Source organism: Erpetoichthys calabaricus, chromosome 2 (genome assembly GCF_900747795.2).
Source record: "Erpetoichthys calabaricus chromosome 2, fErpCal1.3, whole genome shotgun sequence".
Classification (NCBI taxonomy): domain Eukaryota; kingdom Metazoa; phylum Chordata; class Cladistia; order Polypteriformes; family Polypteridae; genus Erpetoichthys; species Erpetoichthys calabaricus.
The window spans coordinates 309,923,125-309,949,115 of record NC_041395.2 but is presented as its reverse complement, the minus strand read 5'-3'; the positions used below and the strand labels follow the sequence as shown (position 1 = coordinate 309,949,115).

The 25,991-nt window shown below is 39.3% G+C and overlaps 2 protein-coding genes across 3 annotated transcripts in view; one reads left to right on the top strand and one right to left on the bottom strand.

Moving 5' to 3' along the window:
* LOC114647247 (cytosolic purine 5'-nucleotidase) overlaps nt 1–25,991 on the bottom strand; it is a 1,192,165-nt gene that overhangs the window by 937,271 nt on the left and 228,903 nt on the right. The gene's annotated exons all lie outside the window — the stretch shown is intronic.
* The window catches only part of cnnm2b (cyclin and CBS domain divalent metal cation transport mediator 2b), a 393,850-nt gene that overhangs the window by 270,555 nt on the left and 97,304 nt on the right, over nt 1–25,991 (top strand). For both annotated transcript variants that reach the window (XM_028795891.2, XM_028795890.2), the window contains exon 3: nt 19,729–19,866. In XM_028795891.2, the coding sequence (XP_028651724.1) occupies nt 19,729–19,866 (138 nt within the window). The remainder of the gene's footprint in view (nt 1–19,728; nt 19,867–25,991) is intronic.

Below are 25,991 nucleotides of genomic sequence, written 5' to 3'. Positions count from 1 at the left end.
GCGGCGCCTGTGGAACGCAACAGGGCTGCACCAAACTCCAACTCCCATGAAGCCCTTTGGGAGTCAGAGGCACCGCTGCAACCCAGGGAGGCTGCCATCTAGCGTCCAGGGGGATGTATTGGGTCCCCCATCCTTGCTCCCCGGGAACATATGCTACAGGGGTGTCCCGACCGTCCACCACAATATATATAGGCAAGCATCAAAAGTTCTGAAGTTAAGATATGCCACTACCGGGAGCCAAGGTAGTGATTTAATTTTTTATGATTACTATAACCTATTTATAGCCTATTTAGTGTATTTACGAATAGTTTACAAGGGCTGCTGAGAAAGGATAAGATTAGTGTGCCAGCACTGATGAAAAGAGACGTGTGAATGGTGAAGGGCTCAGGTAAAGTGTTTTCCAAAATTTTGCATACTGAGGGGATGGAGGACAGGGAGAGAGAGAGATAGAGAGCATCCAAACACAGGGTTGGTTGGTTTACCTAAGGGCAGGCATTCACGAGAGTGTACTTATGTGTGTCGTCCTGGCTAGGGCATTGCGTGGTGTAACCAGTGTTTCTATGTACTTCACATTGAAGGTAACAGGATGTACCTTAGAAAGGGTTGGTGGCTTCAAACCCATTATAATACAAATAGGTCATGATGATTACAAGGAGTCATCTTCTTTCGACTGGCCAAAGGAGAGAATGACCTTCTGAGCATTGCAAAGAGAGAAGAGGCAGCTGTAGCAGGAAATAAAGTCGTCATGTAGTTGTGGAAGGGCTGATTCAGTGTGTCAACAGGACTGTGAATTATATTTAATGACATGGCACTGATTTTTTTTTTGAATGCACTGTAAATTATCACTGATTTTACATTTTTATCCTGTTTGTGTGTCAGTTTCCTCTACCAATGATCTGCTCTGCTATGACCCCAGATGCCTGGAATATGAGTGTGTGCCAGTGTTTACAAGGCATGGGTCATCACAGGTATTAGTAACAGTCAAATGGTGAACAGAAAAACACAATTCTTTTCAGTGTAACTGATTTTTTTACAGTGCATTTAGAATACAAAGATGATGGCATTTATTGATAACTAGCTGAAATACCCAGCGTTGCCCGAGAGGACAATAAAGTGTTTTTTTTTAAATTGTTTTAGAAAAATATAATTTAAAAAAACATAACTTTAAAAATAAATTAACAAACAATGAAGACTCACTAATATGCTTGTCTTGAGGTCTTGCATGTATGTTATCATCTAGTTGATGCTCAGAACCGGCCAACTCTATTTAATTTCAAAAGCAACAGGGGCGCAGTGGTGCTTAAACATAAAGAATGCTGGCAGGCACCTCCAGTTCGCCCTCTGGTGGTCGTTCAGAGTCAACTGGATGATAACATGCATACAAGACTGCAAGATCACCCCCCACCCTACCCAGAAGGGGGTGGGTTATGGTTGATTTCACCCTGCAGTATTTGTCTCATCCAGTAATGGTATTTGGCTAAAAACAAGCCTTTGAAATGTTGATGTAGAGAAATCTGATCCTGTAAATATCTTTCATCATGTATATGGTAATTTTGCCCTTGGAACTAGAAAAAAACATTTGTTATAACATTATAACATTTTATTAGAATGGAATTTGCCCATAGCATGGTCTTTTAACTGCAGAATGCAAAACTCAATGGTAACATCTTTTTGCCTGTATCAATGGCAGCAAGAAGTTCCAACTTTTCTGTAAAGTAAATTGCTGCTGTAAGTGCCTGTCAAACACATATGGAGACCTAGGGTTTCTTTCCCTAGTTGTCCATAGTGGGTAGCAGTCATTATTATTATACTTGGGGTGTGCTGATGATTTGGGGGTGTCCCGCTTGTTGGCTGGAGCATGAGCACCTTTAGTAACAAAAATCAGCACACCATAAATGCTGCCCCTAGGTGTCTTCACCTCGTGGCACTTAATTTCCATAAACTATTCCCAGCCACCAGCATATACAAATACACTGTCACCTAATGCAGCATTTCCCAACGTATTTGAAACAGCTGAACCCAAAACCCTTGCTCATGCTCGATTCACCAAAGGAAACAATGATCTGATGGTCGTACTTGATTCGGCACGGCAGAATTGCAGGTTGATCGCGACTGAGCCCAGACAACCTCTGCCAATCCAACTGAAATTATTAAACATTTACGAAATGGCAAAAGTGCCTGAAATAGTGCTTCAATTTACGGATTAGGAAGAACAACAGTGAATGACACAAAACATGATTCTGACAAAATTGAAAAACGTGTCAAAAATGATAACCACTGATGATAATGTTATTCTATATTAATGTTAATGTTCTTGTGTTACTATTCTTTTCTTTTTAATTTCTGTTATGTTTTGTTATATATTGTGATGTACAGGCAGCTGGCGATGGGCTGTACGGGAGCAGAAAAGGTGGAATGACTGCTGTAAGTGATGAGACTGGGTGAAGGGTCTCTGTTCTCTATGGGGCTGACATGCCTCTTAGGAGATGAGTGACAGGAGAAGTTAGGAGAAAAAGGAAGGTGCGGCGGAAGGAAGGTTTGAGTAGAGAGTCAGGAGACAATAAGCAGGAGTGTTTGTGGTGTAGAGAGAAAAAGAAATGTTACTGGCAGGAGATAAACTGATTGGTAGGGAAAACTTTCTTTTATTGGTTTTGGAGGTGTGCTCCGCAGCCCAGATATAAGTATATAGGAGTACAGGTGTATAAGACAGGCCACCGTTTGTTATGGAATGAAGACTCCATGTAAAATGTAGAAAACACCAGTACCTCTGAGTTGTATTTGCTTATTACGCTGGTCATTACAATATAATAATATATAAATTTTGTTAATATTATGTTATATCTTGTTAATATAGTTTTGCTTTGGTTTAGCGAATAGCCATATTTATTTACAATCTACTGCATATCATTTTTAAAGTAGCTGTTCTGTTACCTGTCTTTTGTCTTATATGTCACAAACTCGATCCCGACTCCTGACGGATAATCAGGGTTTTAATGTACAACTAAAGTCAAAGATGATCGTCAGTTTTCCCACTCCAGATTCGCCCACAATGTCTCTGGTCTGCTGCTTTGTTGCAGGAGTGTGACAAATGTTGAGTACACTAAGCAACAGAAATGTACAATCCAATTGGCTGTTCAGTGGAGCTGCTGAATCACAATTTTTGAAGAAATACTGTGTTTTACTGTTTTTATTTTTCCATGGAAAATGACTTCAATCTAATGAATTTTTCAGATAAAACGGACTTCACTGTAATTAGGTTTTTTTTTTTTTTTTTTAAACATTAGTTCAATAGAAATGGCCAGGACCAAATAAAAAAATTGTTAACACAAGGATTTCGTTAAAAGGGAGTTTGTTCTCTCCTTGTCATGTATGGAAACAGAGATGAATGAGTCATGGTACTGCAGGCAATCAAACAGCAGCCCACCTGTTCTAGCAACCAAAGTGGGCATAAAAGGGATTTAGGTCATCAGGAAGAGAGACAATGAATTACATGGGATTAGGTTTTATTTAAATTACTGTAATCCATGTCAGAGATTGCATGAAGTGTTAATTTTGATAAATTTCATCTCTACTATACTCCCATACTGACATTTAGCCTCTTTGATTGCTATATACTGTACACATCCAAATTTGATGAGGGGGTCTCAAAACATGTCCTTGACTGCATAATCAAAGGAGTTCTGGACTTTTTCCTGCGCTTTTTTATTTCAGCACTGAACTCATTTTCTTGCTTCACTTTTCAGTCTCAGTTTATAAGATGACAATAGGCATACTGATAGGTTATCGTACGGTTAAAGGTTGGGCACAAAAGTAGATAGCAATCATCTTTCTTGAGATGTAATAGCATTCTAGAGTATTAGCATTCCTTGTTGGACAGATGACATGCTGATGGTATTTATATTTGCTTTGTTGAAGTTCCCAGAGACAATAAATAATCCTTCTGGATGTAAACACTCATTCTATAAAAAGAGTGTACAGATTATGTTGGTTTATGGTGAAGTAACAGGCAGACAAATGTTGGAGCATTTTTTCAAAGGATAAAATAGATTGTACTTAATAAATATTCCAGATCAGGTGAAAAGTTTTTAGAGACAATTTTAACAGCACGATTTGTGCAACACAATTTGTTCACCGTAAAACACACAAAATTCAAGTCGGTCTGATCTCCATGAAAGTCGGTTAAACTATCTGGCTGTATTGCAGTATGTGGTGTTTCAACAGTTAGCCATGTTTCAGAGTAACAAAAATTTCAGCAGTTTATGATGTCTCTCTGTGTAGCCAGCACACAACCAATATTGAGTACAGGTACCTAGAAGATGGCTTTGGACTGATACAAGCACTAACAAGTAGTGTCAGTGCATCCTTAACAAAGTAAATTGTTTATATGCTAGTAATTGTCAATAGTCACTGATAAGTGAAGACATCAGCTGCAATATTTTCAAATTTTAGCATTTTTTCAAGTCACAATTAAGTTACATGCACCACTGTAAAAGTACAAACTAATCAGACATTTACAGTAAACACAAAAATGACAGGTGAGATAAATATATAATTAAAAAACAGATGTATGTATTTTATTTATCAGGGTTTTTGACCATAGAAAAACTGTTTCTGACAAAGTATTTTGCTAAAGTTGTGTTGCTCTTGATACAAATTTAGAAGTAGAAAACCTGTGGGTCTTGCTCAATCTGCTGTAATAGTTCACAGAATGAGATGTAATTTTACACACTAGATTGGATTTAAGGGTTTGAGTAAATGGATTGGAAGCTTTTTTCTGAAAGGAGAAGTGGGGTAAAAAAATCAATGCCATGCAGACCTCTGCCGTGGAGGAGGAGAGAACCAAAAGTTCAGTCAACAACATTTCTGGAGAAATAAAACTGTGAGCAGAAAGAGTGTGTTTGGTTCTAATAGACTAAGTCACAGTCTTGTGGGGCCATACATATATATTATAAGTTTAGAGTCAACTGTGAATTAATTTTGCTTAAATATGGGTGGGAGCAATTAAGGTTTTCCACATAGTATGAAACTTCTAAGCCAATTTAACACCTCATGAATATGAAGTTCAAATGGGGCTCTTGTCAACATTGTTGAACCAATAGCAAACTTATGGTTACAATTTACAGTCTTGCTGTTTGTGTGTTTTTTGCATGCAGAGATGGGTAAAAATAAGAATAACTAATTGTAAGGGAAAAACCGTTGTGTTAGCCCAGATTATACTGTGGCATGTGAAGACATCACTGAAAAGATACATTGCTGCTGGCAGTATGAGGTCTCTGTTGTTCACTATTGTGATGATAGAGTGGGAGGAAATGTCATGTTGATAGAAAGGGCAACTGCTTTCACAAATTAAAAAGAACTTTGGAATGTATAGTCAAGCTAAATGGTGTGCCATTACACCCAGTAAAAATAAAGTGAAAACAACTGTTTAGCACGGTTGTTTTGTTGCTGATAACGAAGAGCAACAGGATATACAGATTTCTGCAGTCACTGTTGTGGTATTGTATTTTATGGGTCCATAGCAGTGCAGAGTTTATTATCCTTTATTTTATTTTTTTTTATATTTTATTTACTAGCAAAATACCCGCGCTTTGCAGCGGAGAAGTAGTGTGTTAAAGAGGTTATGTAAACATATATATACATATACATATATACACATATCTACATATACATATATATACATATATATATATATATATACACACATATCAACATATATATACATATATATATATATATATACACATATCAACATATATATATATATACACATACATATACACATATACATAAACACACACATATACATCCATCCATCCATCCTCTTCATATATATATACATACATACATACATACATACATACATACATACATACATACATACATACATACATAGTGCGTAATAACACGGGCTGTGATTGTTACATGGGAGGGAGACGACAAATCACAGCTTCCCGCTTTCTAATCGGGCCTGTGATTGGTGCTTTGACTGATGCCTAGATCCCACAGTATGTCTCCTTAGGGGAGGCGTTAGGCAAGTGTAATTGAATAGTGGTGCTGCAAGTTTAGCTTTACACCTGTTTTTAAGGCTTATTGACTGAAAGGGGCTTTCATGAAAAAACTTAGGGCTTTGCTACAGGATACACCCTCCACAAGTTAAGGAAGTAAAAATAAAGGTATATATTTCTGTTTTATTTAAACCTTTTAAGTTTGTATGTGGGCGGCATGGTGGCGCAGTGAAAGGTGCCAGTTAGGAGACCCGGGTTCGCTTCCCTGCGTGGAGTTTGAATGTTCTCCCCGTGTCTGTCTGGGTTTCCTCCGGGTACTCCGGTTTCCTCCCACAGTCCAAAGACATGCAGGTTAGGTGCATTGGCGATTCTAAATTGTCCCTGGTGTGTGGGTGTGTGCGCCCTGCGGTGGGCTGGCACATTGCCCGTGGTTTGTTTCCTGCCTTGTGCCCTGTGTTGGCAGGGATTGGCTCCTGTATTTAGGATATAGCGGGTTGGATAATGGATGGATGGACATCTGTATGCATAGCCCTATTTGCCCGTTTTCGTTTTTTTTCTTTCTTCAGTAATATTTCAGCAAACCCGGAGCTTGTCAGTTCAAATCCTGGTACTGACACCACTGTGTGACCCTGAGGAAGTCACTTCACCTGCCTGTGCTGCAAAAAACAAAAGTAATGTAACAAATTGTACCTCAGATGTTGCAAGTTGCTGGAATAAAGGCATAAGTAAAATAGATAAATATGTATTATACACATAGGAACTATTAATTTATTTTCAGTGAAGTCATCTGCAGCAAACCTTTATAAATGAGGGTTTCTCCTTTTTAGATAGTGCAAACTGTTTCTTCTTCATTGACGTTTTCTCTTGGAGAGCTTTTTTCATTTCATTGAAAATTAAAGCAGCAGCTGCCAAAATATGTAGCTTTCTTATTAATTTTTCAACATTGTGTAAAATAAATTTATAAAGTAACATAAAAGGTTTAAATACTGGTTATCCTTTTACACTAAAATATTACTAAAGAGATACAAAAAAAGTAAAATGCATATGTTCTTTTTCTTTAAGGAGATTAAATATTACTGAAGAAAGAAAAAAAAAACTAAAACAGCCAAATGGGGCTATGCATATGAACTTAAAAGGTTTAAATAAAACAGAAATATATACTTTTATTTTTACTTCCTTAACTTGTGGAGGGTGTATCCTGTAGCAAAGCCCTAACTTTTTTCGTGAAAGCCCGTTTCAGTCAATAAGTCTTAAAAACAGGTATAAAGATATTGACAATAAGCTACGCAAACCCACCAAGACATGGAATCGTTTAAATCAAGTATCATTACATCTTCCTTTCTTAAAGAGAAGTAAGGCAGTACTTATAAGCTTACATATATATATATATATATATATAGACATACATACATACATACATATATATATATATATATATATATATATATATATATATATATATATATATATACAGTGGTGTGAAAAACTATTTGCCCCCTTCCTGATTTCTTATTCTTTTGCATGTTTGTCACACAAAATGTTTCTGATCATCAAACACATTTAACCATTAGTCAAATATAACACAAGTAAACACAAAATGCAGTTTGTAAATGGTGGTTTTTATTATTTAGGGAGAAAAAAAATCCAAACCTACATGGCCCTGTGTGAAAAAGTAATTGCCCCCTGAACCTAATAACTGGTTGGGCCACCCTTAGCAGCAATAACTGCAATCAAGCGTTTGCGATAACTTGCAATGAGTCTTTTACAGCGCTCTGGAGGAATTTTGGCCCACTCATCTTTGCAAAATTGTTGTAATTCAGCTTTATTTGAGGGTTTTCTAGCATGAACCGCCTTTTTAAGGTCATGCCATAGCATCTCAATTGGATTCAGGTCAGGACTTTGACTAGGCCACTCCAAAGTCTTCATTTTGTTTTTCTTCAGCCATTCAGAGGTGGATTTGCTGGTGTGTTTTGGGTCATTGTCCTGTTGCAGCACCCAAGATCGCTTCAGCTTGAGTTGACGAACAGATGGCCGGACATTCTCCTTCAGGATTTTTTGGTAGACAGTAGAATTCATGGTTCCATCTATCACAGCAAGCCTTCCAGGTCCTGAAGCAGCAAAACAACCCCAGACCATCACACTACCACCACCATATTTTACTGTTGGTATGATGTTCTTTTTCTGAAATGCTGTGTTCCTTTTACGCCAGATGTAACGGGACATTTGCCTTCCAAAAAGTTCAACTTTTGACTCATCAGTCCACAAGGTATTTTCCCAAAAGTCTTGGCAATCATTGAGATGTTTCTTAGCAAAATTGAGACGAGCCCTAATGTTCTTTTTGCTTAACAGTGGTTTGCGTCTTGGAAATCTGCCATGCAGGCCGTTTTTGCCCAGTCTCTTTCTTATGGTGGAGTCGTGAACACTGACCTTAATTGAGGCAAGTGAGGCCTGCAGTTCTTTAGACGTTGTCCTGGGGTCTTTTGTGACCTCTCGGATGAGTCGTCTCTGCGCTCTTGGGGTAATTTTGGTTGGCCGGCCACTCCTGGGAAGGTTCACCACTGTTCCATGTTTTTGCCATTTGTGGATAATGGCTCTCACTGTGGTCTGCTGGAGTCCCAAAGCTTTAGAAATGGCTTTATAACCTTTACCAGACTGATAGATCTCAATTACTTCTGTTCTCATTTGTTCCTGAATTTCTTTGGATCTTGGCATGATGTCTAGCTTTTGAGGTGCTTTTGGTCTACTTCTCTGTGTCAGGCAGCTCCTATTTAAGTGATTTCTTGATTGAAACAGGTGTGGCAGTAATCAGGCCTGGGGGTGGCTACGGAAATTGAACTCAGGTGTTATACACCACAGTTAGGTTTTTTTTTAACAAGGGGGCAATTACTTTTTCACACAGGGCCATGTAGGTTTGGATTTTTTTTCTCCCTAAATAATAAAAACCACCATTTAAAAACTGCATTTTGTGTTTACTTGTGTTATATTTGACTAATGATTAAATGTGTTTGATGATCAGAAACATTTTGTGTGACAAACATGCAAAAGAATAAGAAATCAGGAAGGGGGCAAATAGTTTTTCACACCACTGTATATATATATATATCCGAAGCCGTGCAAGCACACTCTTGAGAATGCAACGTTTAGTTGTACAGAAGAACAGCAATCTTGCCTCAAATGAATGGCAACCTTTTGTAGGTCTATGATCTTAATTTAAACTTTAGGTTTACACGGTGCTTTCTTTCCGAAGTACCTGCACTCATGAATATGTCTGTATGTGTCAGTCGGTCAAATCCACGCGCTTCGCACTGGCGAAGTACCGCTTTTAAATTTTTATTAAGAAGAAAATAAAACCTTTTTAAATTGAGGGAAAATATACTAATAACAGTTTGTTAAGGATCTGTTTTTTTGTGAAGCTGCCTTTACTCGAGTGATCACTTCGACCTGACTTGGTGGCCAACTATAAGCATTACCTGGTAGGTAACCACCCATACAATCAGATTGTGAATCAGACTACGAATGCCGTGAATGTAATTACACACTCACTGCACTTGCTTACGGTAATCGAACCTCGGACGTCAGCGCTAGAGGGGCTTAGCAGCGGTGAAGTATTGCTTTTAAATTTTAATTAAGAACAAAAGAAAACCTCAGAGGTTCGATTCCCGTAAGGGAGTGAAGTGAGTGTCCGGTTACCTACCAGGTAACGCTTATGGTTGGACAGCAAGTGACGTAACATCAGCCACGGTGCCTTCAGTTGTGAGAAGCAGATCATAGAATGATTGAAAATAGTTTTGCATTTACCTTTTTAGTAAAAGGCGAGCTTTTAAGCCTGAGAAATCACCCCGTAAATGCACACGTTTAATTGCACATTTGTTAATATGTATGGTTACACAGTATTAAAAGACAGTGAAGAACGTGATTTACCTTTGTTCCCGCGTTTGATAAAAGGCGAGCTTTTAAGCCTGAGAAATCACCCCGTAAATGCACACGTTTAATTGCACATGTGTTAATATGTATGCTTACACAGTATTAAAAGACACTCAAAAATTAACGTCATTTGCCATCAGCCACGGTGCCTTCAGTTGTGAGAAGCAGATCATAGAATGATTGAAAATAGTTTTGCATTTACCTTTTTAGTAAAAGGTGAGCTTTTAAGCTTGAGAAATCACCCCGTAAATGCACACGTTTAATTGCACATGTGTTAATATGTATGCTTACACAGTATTAAAAGACAGTCAAAAATTAACGTCATTTACCTTCGTTCCCGCGTTTGACTCCTGCTGTAAATCTCTTCCTTGTTTTTAGTTCACGTGATTACGTAGGAGGCGTGATGACGCGATACGTGACTCCGCCTCCTCCATTAGAGTATATGGACAAAAAACATGTTCCAGTTATGACCATTACACGTAGAATTTCGAAATGAAACCTGCCTAACTTTTGTAAGTAAGCTGTAAGGAATGAGCCTGCCAAATTTCAGCCTTCCACCTACACGGGAAGTTCGAGAATTAGTGATGAGTCAGTCAGTCAGTCAGTCAGTCAGTGAGTCAGTGAGGGCTTTGCCTTTTATTAATATGTATAGATTAATTTTTATTGTAATCATTCCATACAAATAGATCATTTTATAACCAAACAAAATTGAAGACAAATCAAACCCCACCCCTGAGAAGGAGAGCTAAGCCAAAGGAGAATTGCTTAGGGCTTTTTAATAAGGCAACAATAAATAAAAGAAAGGGAGAAATAAATATATAGGTAAATAAGAGATGGAGAAGGGAATTAAATGCGATAATAGTTATTTCTCTTATTCTAAAATAATATTGATTAGATCCTGCCAGGTTTTGAAAAAATTTTGTACAGATCCTCTAACTGAGAATTTGATTTTTTCCAATTTCAAATAATATAAAACATCGGTTTCCCACTGACTTATCAGAGGAGAGTTAGAATTCTTCCAATTTAACAGAATAAGTCTGCGTGCCAAAAGTGTAGTGAATGCAATCACTGTTTGCTTGTCCTTCTCCACTTCAGGTTCATCTGGAAGAACACAGAACACAGCTGTTAATGGGTTAGGAGGAATTGTGATACCAATGCTGTCTGAAAGGCACTTAAAAATTTTGGTCCAAAATGATGTTAGTTTGGTGCAGGCCCAGAACATGTGACCCAGTGAGGCAGGAGCTTGGTTGCAGCGTTCGCAGGTTGGATCTTGCCCTGCAAACATTTTAGACAGTTTTAAGCGAGACAGATGAGTTCGATATATAATTTTTCGTTGAATAATTCTATGCTTTGCGCATATGGAGCAGTGCAGAGTTTATTGATTAAAAACGGTGTGGTCAGGCTCGGGTTGTAGTTGCCTGTGGTAACAAAGCTGAGCAGCCCTGGGGTGTTAATGAGGAGATTAGTTGATCACGCATTTCACATGCAGATGTGATCAGTTCAGCTGACTTCCATCCTGGGGGTTATAATTAAGGCACCTACACCCACAATAGTTTAAAGGAGCCTGGGAAAATTAACAAGGAGAGATGAAAAAGGAAAGTTAGGAAATAGATTGCCAGGAGGTGAAATTAGAGGAAATAGACAAAATAAATTTTAGGTTCAAGGCAGAGCTGGTGCAGAACCCAATATCATGGACAAGGCTGCACAGTATCCAACTTGTGACTGCACATCTAAACAAATGACTAAAATAAGTTAACATTATTGTCTAATTGTAAGTTCCAAACATGCAATGCCAGGATATAGCTTCAGTATCTATATCAGAACAAATACTGAATCAATAGAACTGAAATGCATATTATTCATAAGGCATCCATTTTGAAATGTTACTGTTAATGTAGCCTTAAGAAATTCAATAAATTTTGCTAACTGGAAAGTTGATGCTTTCCTTGTGTTTTCAGTTGTGCCTCAAACATTTAAACTGCACACACTATAGGATAATTAGAGGCAGATTTTTAGAAAGAAACATTTTGGGTGTACAGTGATCCCTCGCTATATCGCGCTTCGCCTTTCGCGGCTTCACTCCATCGCGGATTTTATATGTAAGCATATTTAAATATATATCGCGGATTTTTCGCTGCTTCGCGGGTTTCTGCGGACAATGGGTCTTTTAATTTCTGGCACATGCTTCCTCAGTTGGTTTGCCCAGTTGATTTCATACAAGGGACGCTATTGGCAGATGGCTGAGAAGCTACCCAACTTACTTTCTCTCTCTCTCTCTCTCTCTTGCGCTGACGTAGGGGGGTGTGAGCAGGGGGACTGTGTGCAGTTGCTTCCTGAAGGACATGCTGCACAGTGCTTCGCATACTTAAAAGCTCAAAGGGCACATATTGATTTTTGACTTTGTTTTTCTGTGGCTCTCTCTCTGTCTCTTCCTGCTCCTGACAGAGGGGGTGTGAGCTGCCGCCTTCAACAGCTTTGTACCGGCGGTGCTTCGCATACTTAAAAGCCAAAAAGCCCTATTGATTTTTTTTTTGACTGCTTACTTTGCACTCCTTTGAAAAGGAAGATATGTTTGCATTCTTTTAATTGTTAATCGGAACTGTCATCTCTGTCTTGTCATGGAGCACAGTTTAAACTTTTGAAAAAGAGACAAATGTTTGTTTGCAGTGTTTGAATAACGTTCCTGTCTCTCTACAACCTCCTGTGTTTCTGCGCAAATCTGTGACCCAAGCATGACATTCTAAAAATAACCATATAAACATATGGTTTCTACTTCGCGGATTTTCCTATTTCGCGGGTGGCTCTGGAACGCAACCCCCGCGATGGAGGAGGGATTACTGTAGTCTTTTCTGTGGCGTATTTGGACACTTTCTACTAGAAACATTTTAGTGAGTAGTCTCTAGATGTGTATTCTAATCTTGAGACTCGCGTCTTACTCTGTAAGGCTACAGTTCTAATGACTTAGGCCAGCTGGTTTCTCATCCTCTCCTGGGCATTCTGCAATATCATTAGTACCTGTTGAACAGTATAAAAATGTTTAGTTTTTGAATTCCAAGGCTCCTGATATATCTGGTATTGTTTCCTATGGGTAGCAGTTTTAATAGTATTAATAGTATGGCAGTAAAAACCTCATAATTCAGCTTGGGTTGTAAAAGTGCTATTGAAGCGGTTTGGGATGCTTTATTATACAATGATCAAGACAACTTGATTTCACGAAATGAACCGTGCGTTTAGCTCTGTTTCTGAAAATTCTTCAAGACATTGATAGGTCATCTGTCAGTGAGCTGAAGCTGAAAAGCAATAATGGAAACACACAAGTGAATTAGAATGAATGAGAAGAATTATTTATTTATTTATTTTTTGGGTGGAATGGCCCATTGTCCATCATGACTTGACCTCAGTGTCACTGATAGCAGACTTTAGAAACAGGATAAATTGATTTAAGTGGATTTTAAATTTACAGTGATCTGTAGTCAATGCAAACCCATACACCAGTTCATCTTGACTGCATTTCAGATGGGCTGCAAACTTGGTAGAGGTTGTGAAGAGGACCAGAAGGCTAATGTGTGTAACAACTGGAATTTTAAGAAACAATGAGAAAATGATTGTGGGGTGATTTAAACACTCTGTTAATAAGCTACTTGCGCAGGAGTCACTAGGCAGTGTTTCCCTGTACTGCAAAAGCTGTGTGTTTGAAGAGAGGTGAGCTGGTGTAATAATAAAAGCAAGGTGAAAAGTATTCAGAACTGGCCTGCTATCCATTGTAATGGGAAATGTTCAATTAGTCTCAAAAAAGATGGATGAATTGTCTGCTCTCATTGCAGATCATGGCACATATAGGTACAGTGGCACTTTGTGTTTATGGCGAGCTGGCTTAAACCTGATATACTTGGCAGTGTTTTAATGCTTGACAAATTTCATCTTATTTGAGCAAATAGAGACCCAGAGTGGTGTAGATGAAAGACAGGAGTGGGGACTGTTTATCTAAGTGAATGACGAATGCTGTAAAAGGGAGCATATTACAGTTAAAACTATACTTAGTTTGTAATTCAGGCATTGAAATTCTAGCTGTCACAATTTATCCAATTTATTTGCCTAGGGACATAACCTGCATTATCCCTTGTGACGTAAGACTGTTGTGGCCCTTGCATGGCCAGGAGGCCAATATACTGGAAGGATGGGGGAGCAGACATGCACAGGACGCTGCCTCCCCCAGAGTGCTAGAGAGCAGCACCCCTGGCCCCTTTGGTTGCTATGGCTCCACAGATTCCTGCAGGACTTCAGGGGAGTTGGAGCTTTGGGACAGTCCTGTTGGGTTCTGCATTGGGCTTTCACCTCACCTGGGAGTGATTCCAGGTCTGATTAACAAGCCACCTGGAGCACTTTCAGGACCAGCTTAAAAGGAGCCGCCTTGCTTCACTCAGAGAGCCAGAGTCGGGTGGAAGAGGACAAAGCTTGTCAGAGGAGGAGTGGAGGAGGAACAAGGAAGAGAAAGTGAAGGAAAGAAAGTACTGTGTCTTATTTGTATTGGTGCCGGAACTGTGCTACGGTGCGGAGCTAGGGAAAAGCTATAATAAATGTGTGCTGTGTGGCACAACTTATGTCAGCATCTGTCTGTGTCGGGGTTTGGGCAGCCCTCTTGTGGCCATACCCTATGAATGATTATATTATTTGCTCTGCATTTGGGGACTCAGCAAATTAAATGTTTCACTCCATCACTAACACTCTAATGTTGACTCATTCTGACCCTGCAGTTATAATATGTGGTGACCTCAACTGTGTGATTTTGGAAAGAAGAATAGTAAACTTTCATCATTTTGTGTCATATTCCACTTAACAAACTGGACCTGCTCTATTGAATTGTTAAAGATGCCTTTAAGTTTCAGCGTATTGTCACCTTTAGGAAGATCTGACCACAACCTGATTAATCTTATTCCCCATTACAAGCTTGTGATTAGACGGCAACTTCTGGTCGCCAAGATAGTGATGAAGTGGATCCTGGAGGCTGAAATGGTTCTAAATGACTTCCTTCAAATGACAGACTGGTAAATGATGTGAGTCACATGGGAATGACATTGATAGACACAGTCACTGCATCACAGACTATATTAACTTCTGTGTCAACAATGTGGTACCGTCAAAGACATTGTGTTGTTTTCCAAACAACAAGCCTTTGATTACTAAAGATCTAAAATGTCTCTTGAATGAGATGAAGAGAGCTGTTAAATCTGGTGATGAAAAGGCTGTGAAGGATGCCTACTGAGTGCTGACGTGAGGGAAAGGAAGCATAGAAAGCTAAAATAGAAAACAACCTAACCTAGAATAACATGAAAGATGTGTGGAATGGACTGGACATAATTACTAGACTCAAGAAATCTTGGGCTTATGGGCTAGTAGGAAATGTGGACAAAGCTAATGCCTTGAACCAAATATTTTAAATAGATTTTTCCTCCCTCTGCCACCTTCTTCCAATGACCAGTCCCCCCACAATATACTTACTACATCAAATGGAATGGCCAGTGATGAGTCTACCTCTGATCATTAGTATGGGATGTCCATAACTGAAGACCAAGTGATGAGACAACGCAGGAAGCTATACAAAGGAAAAGCCGTGGGACCAAGTGTAGTCAAGTCTTGCGTTCTTAAAGCAAGTGCTGACCATCTGTCACCTATTTAGCCTGTCCTTAAGGCTCCACAAAATGTCACTGATGTGGAAAATATCCTGCATTATTCCGGTTCATATAAGACGGGTACCTTTTCACCTAATGTCTGCAGACTAGTGGCATTAACATCTCATATCATGAAGACCTTTGGGAGGCTGGTACCAGACAATATGATTCCTCTTGTGGTAGACCACCTGGACCTACTGAAATTTGCCTTTCATACAAATATTGGAGTGGAGGATGCAATTTTTTATCTGCTCTGCAAGGCTTAATCTCACTGAAAAAAAGCTGAGATATTCAGGTGGATGAGCCAAAAAGTGTCCTGGATAATAGACTATCCCTCTAGCAGACTGCAGTGAGCAACACTGGAATACCACAGGGACAGTTCTATCTCCTTTAATTAAAAATATAACACCAGGTCATGCCCCTTACAGAAATTGTAAGATGATTATGTACTTGTCAGGTGTATGCATGAAGGAGATGAAAGAGGATATAGGAGTAATGTTTGGAGAACTTTGTTTCTTGGTGCAAAAAGAATTGTCTGCAACTTAACATCAGCAAAACCAATGAAATGGTTATTGACCTTCATTGCATCAACCAGTCTCTATGCCCTGTCAACTGTTCAGGGAATGGATATAGAGGTGGTGCATTGCTACAAATACTTGGAGGTCCACATCAATGGCCAGCTGGACTGGTCTCATAATACAGAGTTACTGTTTCAGAAAGGGCAGAACAGGCTCTTTTGTCTCAACCCTAATAAGCCATCACCTGATATGGGCTAAGGCTCTACCATAAAGAAAGAAATATCTGTTTGTGATAAATGATAACAAGCTGCCTTTCCTATAGGACAACCCTGTTACTGTCTATGTGGAAAATAAAGAGGAGAGAAAATACAGACAACTAAATAAAAAATGAGCAAGTAAATGTGGAGGTTTCCATTAGGAAAACATTCTGAGAGACGGACACAGTCTTAAGGGACAGGAGGAGGATCAAAACATATAAAGAGCATAGAAAAAATTGATAAACAATCCCAATACCCCTGGCATAAACTAAGTCAAGAATGCAGACCAGAAAAGTCCTGACACTAAATTCTTCTTGGAAGTACCTTTTGTACCATTGAAGAAAGAAACAATTGTGATCCAAATCTCTGAAACAATAAACAAGGTGCCACCTTGTGTATAGGAAGAGTGGTGTGACATGTTACCTGTTTCTAGACATGTGGCAGTGTCTATGCCAAACAATGACATTGCAATGCCAAAACTAATTTTTATGGTAATTAAATAAAAGCAGACATAACAAAACATACAAATATATATCAGCCGTCCCGAAGTAACCTTAATGAAACCAATGTAGTTAGTACGCAAAAATATAATATTCACACACACAAACCAATATTGTTAATATATATGAAATCTGCATTGTATATACACTAATCAATATTAAATGTGTGCAAACTGATACCAAATACAAATAAGACAATGGAATTAACATGTAAACAAATAATGTTACTTGCAAAGAAATGTTTATGGCTTGTTTGGTCCCTCATAGTTTATTGTTTATGTTGGACACTTGCATTTTGCATGATATATATTTATGTTGTCACTTGTACATTTTACTAAGAAATTTTTACTTACATGTATAACCAACATGCCAACACATTGCCACTCTCCAGACCCATGATAAACAATGTTTTATAATACACAACTTAGAATACACAAATCAGTTTACCTGGTGTATTTCTTGCTCTATGCTTTCCATTCCCTGAGACTGTATTTCCTTGTTATAAGTAGGTAAACAGTATACATTAATAATAATCAGTGTCAAAGAGTAGATTTGACATTAAAATGACCACATACCTCCCAAGATCATAAACGAAGAGAAATGACAGATAATGACAAAATATAGAGACAATCTGGATACGCAAGATTAGCAGAAGGTCTATTGTTTTTGAAATTCACACTTCCTTTTATATAGACTAGGGGGCTTTGCCCCCTGCTCGCTTTCTGGCCAACCCCCCCAGCCTGCGCTACGCACTAGCCACTTCGCATCTCTGTGGCTCACATCTGTGGATTTCACTTTCACCAAACAATAAATCTTTTAATTCTCGCAGATATGCCTCTTCATTGGGAAGAAACACTACTTTTCCCTGATGGCAACACGAATTAGACGATCTACAAGTCTCTGACTTAAAGTTTAAATCCGAACAATATGTTTAATCTCTTTTCGCTGTTCTGTTATTTCACAGAGTTATAATTTCCGTTTGTTTACGCTAATGCAAACTTTACTATAATTTTTTTAAGACTTTCGAATTTTTGTACTTTCATTATCTCTAACCTGCTTTGCATGTGTATCGTGCCAATGTTTTTTAATTCTTTATGACATTCTACTTTGTCATCTACTCTTTGTCTTTTATTTCCGGCCCTGGGCGTGGCTAAATCTCTTGGCACAAAGTCTCGTCTTCTATGTCTTATTGTGAATGGTTTCTCTGTCTTTGGAAAGTTGTCTTTTGAGCAATCTGATGTGCTTACACAATCCAAAGATTTTTTTTCAATTTAACTAGCCTTTTTAACTCTGGCGGATTGCCTCAACTAAGGTTAATTAGTTTGATTAATACCTGGTGTCTTATGTCTGCTATTTTCTGGTGAGACTAGTTTTTATTGACTCATTAATGGATAGATGGTAGTATAATAAATAGATGGATTCCGTACTTTTTGAATTATTGAAATTAGTATTAACTGTTGATATTTCTAAATGTTATTTTATACATCTTTGCAGTTTATTAAACGATTTTGAAATGATTGTTTTAAAAATAAGCATGTTTAATCTGTATAGTTTCTTTCAATATGTAAATGGTAATATTGTGGCCATATTTTGATCTACTTTACAAAGCTCCAGCATAAAAATAGATTTGATGTTAATGATTTGGAAAATTGCCCTCTTTTATTCATTTTAGCATTCTTTAAGTAAATGCAGAGACATATGAAGCCCATAGTCAATCTGGTCAACATCACATGCAATGTAAGAAACAACCCTGAATGAGATGGCAGACCATCACAGGACACACATGCAGTCACACTAGGTTAATATTGTCATTTATTAAGGAAACCAGAACACCAAGAAAAACATCATATGGACATTGTTAGAATGTATAAACTCCATAGCAAATACAACCATGTTAGAAATTTAGCTCTGATCACTGAAGTTGTGTATTGTATTTTAAAAGCACATAAAATAGTGAAAAGAGGTGAGGGCCTAAAAGGAGTCCCAGAATACCAGGCCACAACTTTCACTAGCTTGCCTAAAAGTGGGCTTTGTCACAGGCGGACCTAAGCCTCAGGCAATTCACATGCTCAAAACAAGTTCACGCTGAAAGAAATCCAAAAGTAATATTAAATGTCTGCAATATTTATAAAGAGAAGAGGAAACTGACAAAAAAAACTCTATGGTCAACAAATCAAGGTATTCAAATATTCATATTAATAAATAAATAATAATAATAATAATATATAAATATTCATTGAAGAATGTAAAAACACAAAAAGAGCAAGAAATAGTTTTGCTAAAAACTTAAAGCGAACAAACCCAAATATAGCAAACAGGACAGTACCTTAATTCAAATGCAGTTGTTAAGAAGCCAGTGAATCCAGTCCATATTTCAAAATAACACACTAATCCACAGAACACAATCCATCATCCAACAGTGTTGAAGCTGCTGTGGTAAAAGCAACTTAAGTTTAAATGCTTGTTGGAGTAGAACTCCAGCTGCCTAACCTGGAGGCCCTGCCTCCTGGGGTTCCAAACCACAACAGACAAGGGAGAAAGGAGAACTATAAAACATGCATAGATTAAAAAATATAAAAAAGTAAATAAACATCATATTACATAAATATCGTGGAAAAACAATAACAGAATTAACAACATAAAATAAAACATTATATTTAAATTAAAAAGTGAATAAACTAAAAAGAAACAAACTTAGCCAGAATAACAACTCTGGCTGTACCACAACACTGTGTTTTAGAGACAGTAAGCACTACACTACGGTCAAATGTGAAAATAATTTACTGGTTAATGTTTAATAGCAAATATTTAAGAGTGACTGCCTTTATTATTTTTTTCACCCTATGTATCTACAGCTGACAACAGGACCAAAAAGAAAGTCACGCATCGGGAACGAAAGCAAGACTTTTCTGCATTCAAGCCAACTGACAGTGAAATGAAGGTCAAAATATCTCCTCAGCTTCTGCTGGCAACACACCGTTTCCTAGCAACGGGTAAGTTTTTTTCCCCAGTTGGAGTTTTCTTTTCCAGGTAGTAATAGGGGAATGTTTTTCTCCTGGTGGGGGGATTTCAGTGCCAAAATGGCAATTGTCCTGCAGTTTCTTGCAGCAGCTTGCAGTGACCATGTTGATGCCTTGGTTTACTAGTTTTTCTTTTGATTTATGTGCCTTGACTTCTTATAAAGCATATTGTGAAGCTTTAAATAGTTTGATGAAGAGAATAATTCCTGAACTAAAGAATTATTAAACAAAATATTACAAATCCTATTTTGTTTGTTTTTAATGAATATACTTTAGGAGCTACTGTTTCTGGTAACTTATATAGTTGACAGCTCTCTGCTTTTGACTGGGCAGCTTGGGAAGCTTTTTTTAATTTTGCTGAGCTTATTAATTGCATTACCATAAGAAAACCACTGTGTACATAAATACAATCAACTTAAAAAATGTTTAAATTTAGATTAAGTTAAGCTCAGGTCTATTCTTTTACCTAGCTTGGAGAGCAGTGAGAACAGACTGTTAAATAAAAGGTACTTTCTTATGTGTACTGAGACATCAAAGAGGTTAAGTAGAGACTTGGCATTCATCTTCTACATCAGTATTAATGAATTCTTAACCAACCTCATAAAACAAAGCTCTAGACTGTTCTTTTTAAGAAACTTTGATATATTTAGATAATATAAGACATCATGTTTTTTCAGTTATAGAAAGTAAAATAAGTTTCTCCCAGATGAGTAAGATAAGTCAGTGTGCAAGCAAAACATAGATTTTTTTAATGCATACTGTTATTACAACTGGCATTATCTAAATTATGACATTAAAGGAAATTCAACAAATGAGCAAATATTTGCCCTAAAAAATAATATTACTTACTGTGTGGTATTGCCAAAAGAGACCTAGTAAGAAGAGTGCATAATGACTTTGTTCACAGTGTAGATTTTCTCCTAGATTTTAAATAAATTCAGTTAAAATAAGTTTGTGAGATTTGTAGAAAATCCTATGCATTTCTTTTTTGAATTATACTCCACACATATATAATATATAGCCTTAACATTCTTAGTTTAGCTTGTTGCAACAGCAGGGAATCTAGTATTTGAGATAAGCATTTCATGTTCATTGTCCATCACTCGGGAGGCATTTTTCTTGAAGAGTAGATAAAGGTATCCCTAAGTTATGAATCCATTGATGCAGTCTCTGGGTTAAACTAGCCAGGCAGCCAATCGTAAAATTGCTAATAGCACCTTAAACAGCCACCCAGACAAAGAGTGATGATTGAACGAAGCATATATTAATAAAGGGAACAGGAGATCTTTCAAAAATGGGGTTCAAGTACACATTAGCATCAACACCCAAAATAAGAGATAGGACAATATAAACGTAAAATGGACTTGTCTTACCTCCAGGCTCAATTAGAGCATAGCAAAATCTCCCAAAATCACTGTAGAATTTTAACCTGGAGGCTGCAGCACACAAGTATTAATCAAATTTTGTTTTCTGAGGCATCAGGTATAAAAGCCACCACACAACATCATCCTAGAAAGTAGCAATCCAAGAGTTTAGTCTCATGTAGGAGAGGGACATCCATATTTTTCATGTCTTTTAAATTCGAAAACCCCAACCATTTTTACATTTGAACCCAGACACCGAACATTACTAGTTGATGTTAGCCAAGCATAAAAACCACACTAGAACCATAAAAAACTGTAGTGAGGTAGTAGTGCAGAATAAGAATTTGTCTAAGACCAAGTGCATATAGACACTCAGCACACCAGATTTCTTCTTTGTAAAAAAACAGATTTTAGACTACACTAATTTCTTTATTCCAATCTATAACATTTGATTACGTACCACAAGCACCTAGTCATGAAGAGCAAAAGCAACATAAGGAGTAATTTTATTACAAGTGTGGCAGAGTAGTTGAGGTATTGGTGTATGAAAGCATGCAGACAGCTAGGACCACTGTAAACAAGCCCTTTTCTGTATCCAGTGATGGACGCATAAGAAAAATGTCAGAACCTGTTTCAGCAGGTAGCAAACCTATAGCAAAAAATAGGCCAGGTAGCAAAAAATAGGCTCATAACAACCTATAGTAGACACGTGAATTATATCCATCCATTCTCTTCCGCTTATCTGAGGTCGGGTCGCAGGGGCAGCAGCTTGAGCAGAGATGCCCAGACTTCCCTCTCCCCGGCCACTTCTTCTAGCTCTTCCGGGGGAATCCCAAGGCGTTCCTAGGCCAGCCGAGAGACATAGTCCCTCTAGCGTGTCCTGGGTCTTCCCCTGGGCCTCCTCCCGGTTAGACGTGCCCAGAACACCTCACCAGGGAGGCGTCCAGGAGGCATCCTGATCAGATCCCCGAGCCACCTCATCTGACTCCTCTCGATGTGGAGGAGCAGCGGCTCTACTCTGAGCCCCTCCCGGATGACTGAGCTTCTCACCCTATCTTTAAGGGAAAGCCCAGACACCCTACGGAGGAAACTCATTTCAGCCACTTGTATTCGCGATCTCGTTCTTTCGGTCACTACCCGTAGCTCATGACCATAGGTGAGGGTAGGAACATAGATCAACTGGTAAATTGAGAGCTTCACCTTGCGGCTCAGCTCCTTTTTCACCACGACAGACCGATGCAGAGCCCGCATTACTGCGGATGCCGCACCGATCCGCCTGTCGATCTCACGCTCCATTCTTCCCTCACTCGTGAACAAGATCCCGAGATACTTGAACTCCTCCACTTGGGGCAGGATCTCGCTACCAACCCTGAGAGGTCACTCCACCCTTTTCCGGCTGAGGACCATGGTCTCGGATTTGGAGGTGCTGATTCCCATCCCAGCCGCTTCACATTCGGCTGCGAACCAATCCAGAGAGAGCTGAAGATCACGGCCTAATGAAGCAAACAGGACAACATCATCTGCAAAAAGCAGTGACCCAATCCTGAGTCCACCAAACCAGACCCCCTCAACACCCTTGCTGTGCCTAGAAATTCTGTCCATAAAAATTATGAACAGAATTGGTGACAAAGGGCAGCCCTGGCGGAGTCCAACTCTCACTGGAAATGGGTTCGACTTTCTGCCTGCAATGCGAACCAAGCACTGGCACCGATCGTACAGGGACCGAACAGCCCTTATCAGGGGGTCCGGTACCCCATACTTTCGGAGTACCCCCACAGGATTCCCCGAGGGACACGATCGAATGCCATTTCCAAGTCCACAAAACACATGTAGACTGGTTGGGCAAACTCCCATGCACCCTACAGGACGCTGCTAAGGGTGTAGAGCTGGTCCACTGTTCTGCGATCAGGACGAAAACCACACTGTTCCTCCTGAATCCGAGGCTCGGCTATCCAACGGACCCTCCTCTCCAGAACCCCCGAATAGAGTTTTCCAGGGAGGCTGAGGAGTGTGATCCCTCTGTAGTTGGAACACACCCTCCAGTCCCCCTTTTAAAGAGGGGGACCACCACCCCGGTCTGCCAATCCAGAGGCACTGTCCCTGATGTCCATGCGATGTTGCAGAGACGTGTCAACCAAGACAGCCCTACAACATCCAGAGCCTTGAGTAATTCCGGGCGTATCTCATCCACCCCCGGGGCCCGGCCACCAAGGAGTTTTTTGACCACCTCGGTGACCTCAGTCCCAGAGATGGGGGAGCCCACCTCTGAGTCCCCAGGTTCTGCTTCCTCATTGGAAGGCATGTTAGTGGGATTGAGGAGGTCTTTGAAGTACTCCCCCCACCGAACCACAACGTCCCGAGTCGAGGTCAGCAGTGTATCATCCCCACCATATACGGTGTTGACACTGCACTGCTTCCCCCTCCTGAGACGCTGGACGGTGGACCGGAATCTCCTCGAAGCTGTCCAAAAGTCGTTCTCTATGGCCTCACCAAAATCCTCCCACGCCCGAGTTTTTGCCTCAGCAACCACCAAAGCCGCATTCCGCTTGGCCTGCCGGTACCTATCAGCTGCCTCTACAGTCCCACAAGACAAAAGGGTCCTGTAGGACTCCTGCTTCAGCTTGACGGCATCCCTCACCGCCGGTGTCCACCAACGGGTTCGGGGATTGCCGCCATAACAGGCACCGACCACCTTACGGCCACAGCTCCGGTCAGCCGCCTCAACAATAGAGGCACGGAACATGGCCCATTCGGACTCAATGTCCCCCACCTCCCTTGTGATGTGGTCGAAGTTCTGCCGGAGGTGGGAGTTGAAGCTACTTCTGACAGGGGGCTCTGCCAGGCGTTCCCAGCAGACCCTCACAACACGTTTGGGCCTACCAGGCCTGACCGGCTTCCTCCCCCAACATCGAAGCCAACTCACCACCAGGTGGTGATCAGTTGACAGCTCCGCCCCTCTTTTCACCCGAGTGTCCAAGACATGTGGCTGCAAGTCATACGACACGACCACAAAGTGAATTATATGTATATTATATATATTACAGTTGGCATTATGGATGACTGTGGTGGCCTGATTTGATAGTTTGCGCGCGCAGTTTGGTGGGCTGGAAGGTTAGAGAATAATGGCATCATCTGAAAAAGTGATTACATTTCTTAACTTCTGGCCTTGAGCTTGGCGAGGTTGACTAGTGTGTCAGTGGCTGCAGGTGGCATTTGCAAAATTGAAAATGCATGATTTCTATCTTTAGAAGCCTCCCATACACTTGTTCATGTGCAGAAAAGATGACAGGGGCTTGTATGAATGCTAGTGTCCTGTACATAAAAACGTACTCAGTGGGACAATTTAATGGAAAATCATTTGCCTTCAATGGCAGCCTTTCTCAAGTCTAAAGATTAGAGATATTGTCAGTCGCAAAGTCATGGATCATCTTGTCTTTGAAGTTGAAAAACTTGCACTCTCTAACTAAGCCAGGATAATTTCAAACCAGAGAAGCAACTCACAAGATAGCTGCATGTGTTGGAAGAAAATCAGACAGAACAGCAGGACACTGTGGCAACTTCTTCTGCATGAGAATTGCTGGATCCAACTGTGAAGGTAACAGAGTGAGTGATTAAGCTATCTTTGAGGCCCAGGCATATTCTGCCCCTGCTGTAGCATAGCTTGCAAAGCTTGACAGATAGCTAACAAATGAAAATTGACAAATGAAGAGTCAAGCGCTGAAGCAAAATGAACAAATTTACTTGAATGTCTTGCCCTGTATTAAAATCACCAATATTGCGAAAACATACATAAAATCAAATGAGCTTCAAGTAATATTACAAAAGAAACACAATCACTATAGATGAACTGAAGTATACCAAAATGTATCAAATAAAGAGGAATCACTTATCTGTTTCTTTAACCAGTTGTATCATGTAGAGCCACCTCAAATTACTTATAAGCAATGCTTTCTAAAAGTTCAGAATAGACATTTGGAGTGAAACTACATCAGATTAGTAAAAGCCAATACTGTAAAAGGCTCAGTGTGAGGGGATTGAATGAGGTTGCATCGTTGAGGTTGGAATATGATTATACTAATGAAGAATGGGCCTGACTTGCCTTTGAAAGCTTGCATATTGTAATCTTTTTAGTCAACCAATAAAAGATGTCATTTTCCCTGACTTCTCTCTCAAACCTGACAAATAATTTTATGATAGAATTTCTGTAAACATTCCTTTACTTAGAAACTGGCGCCAAAATAGCAAAAAAACATAGGCAGACACAGTGATTTTTTTCAAATTTTTTATGATACAGTATCATGTACAAGCAGTACCACATCAGATTTTTCACCCCTGAGGTGTTCCCAGACATATTAACTGTACCTGTCTAAAGTTTCATGTTGGTAACACAAAGAAATAAATACTGTAGTTATAGCATCTGGCACAATGGGCGTCTCTCCCACCTCCAGAACCTTTCCAGGCAGGGACGCACAAAATATTAATGTAAATAATATAAAAGTTACATAAATATATAAAATATAATTTCTTACATACACATTTATTATATATGTATACACTCACACAAAATAAATCACATTTTCATTTATTTTGCTCAACTTTGGCTTTCTCCCTTTTTCAAACATGGGCATGTTTACCTATCGTTGCAAACAATTCAGCTGCAGTTATACAATGGTGTGAAGATTACAACAGCAGGACCCACTGAGACAGAGCCACCCGCCCAGAAACACCAGATCA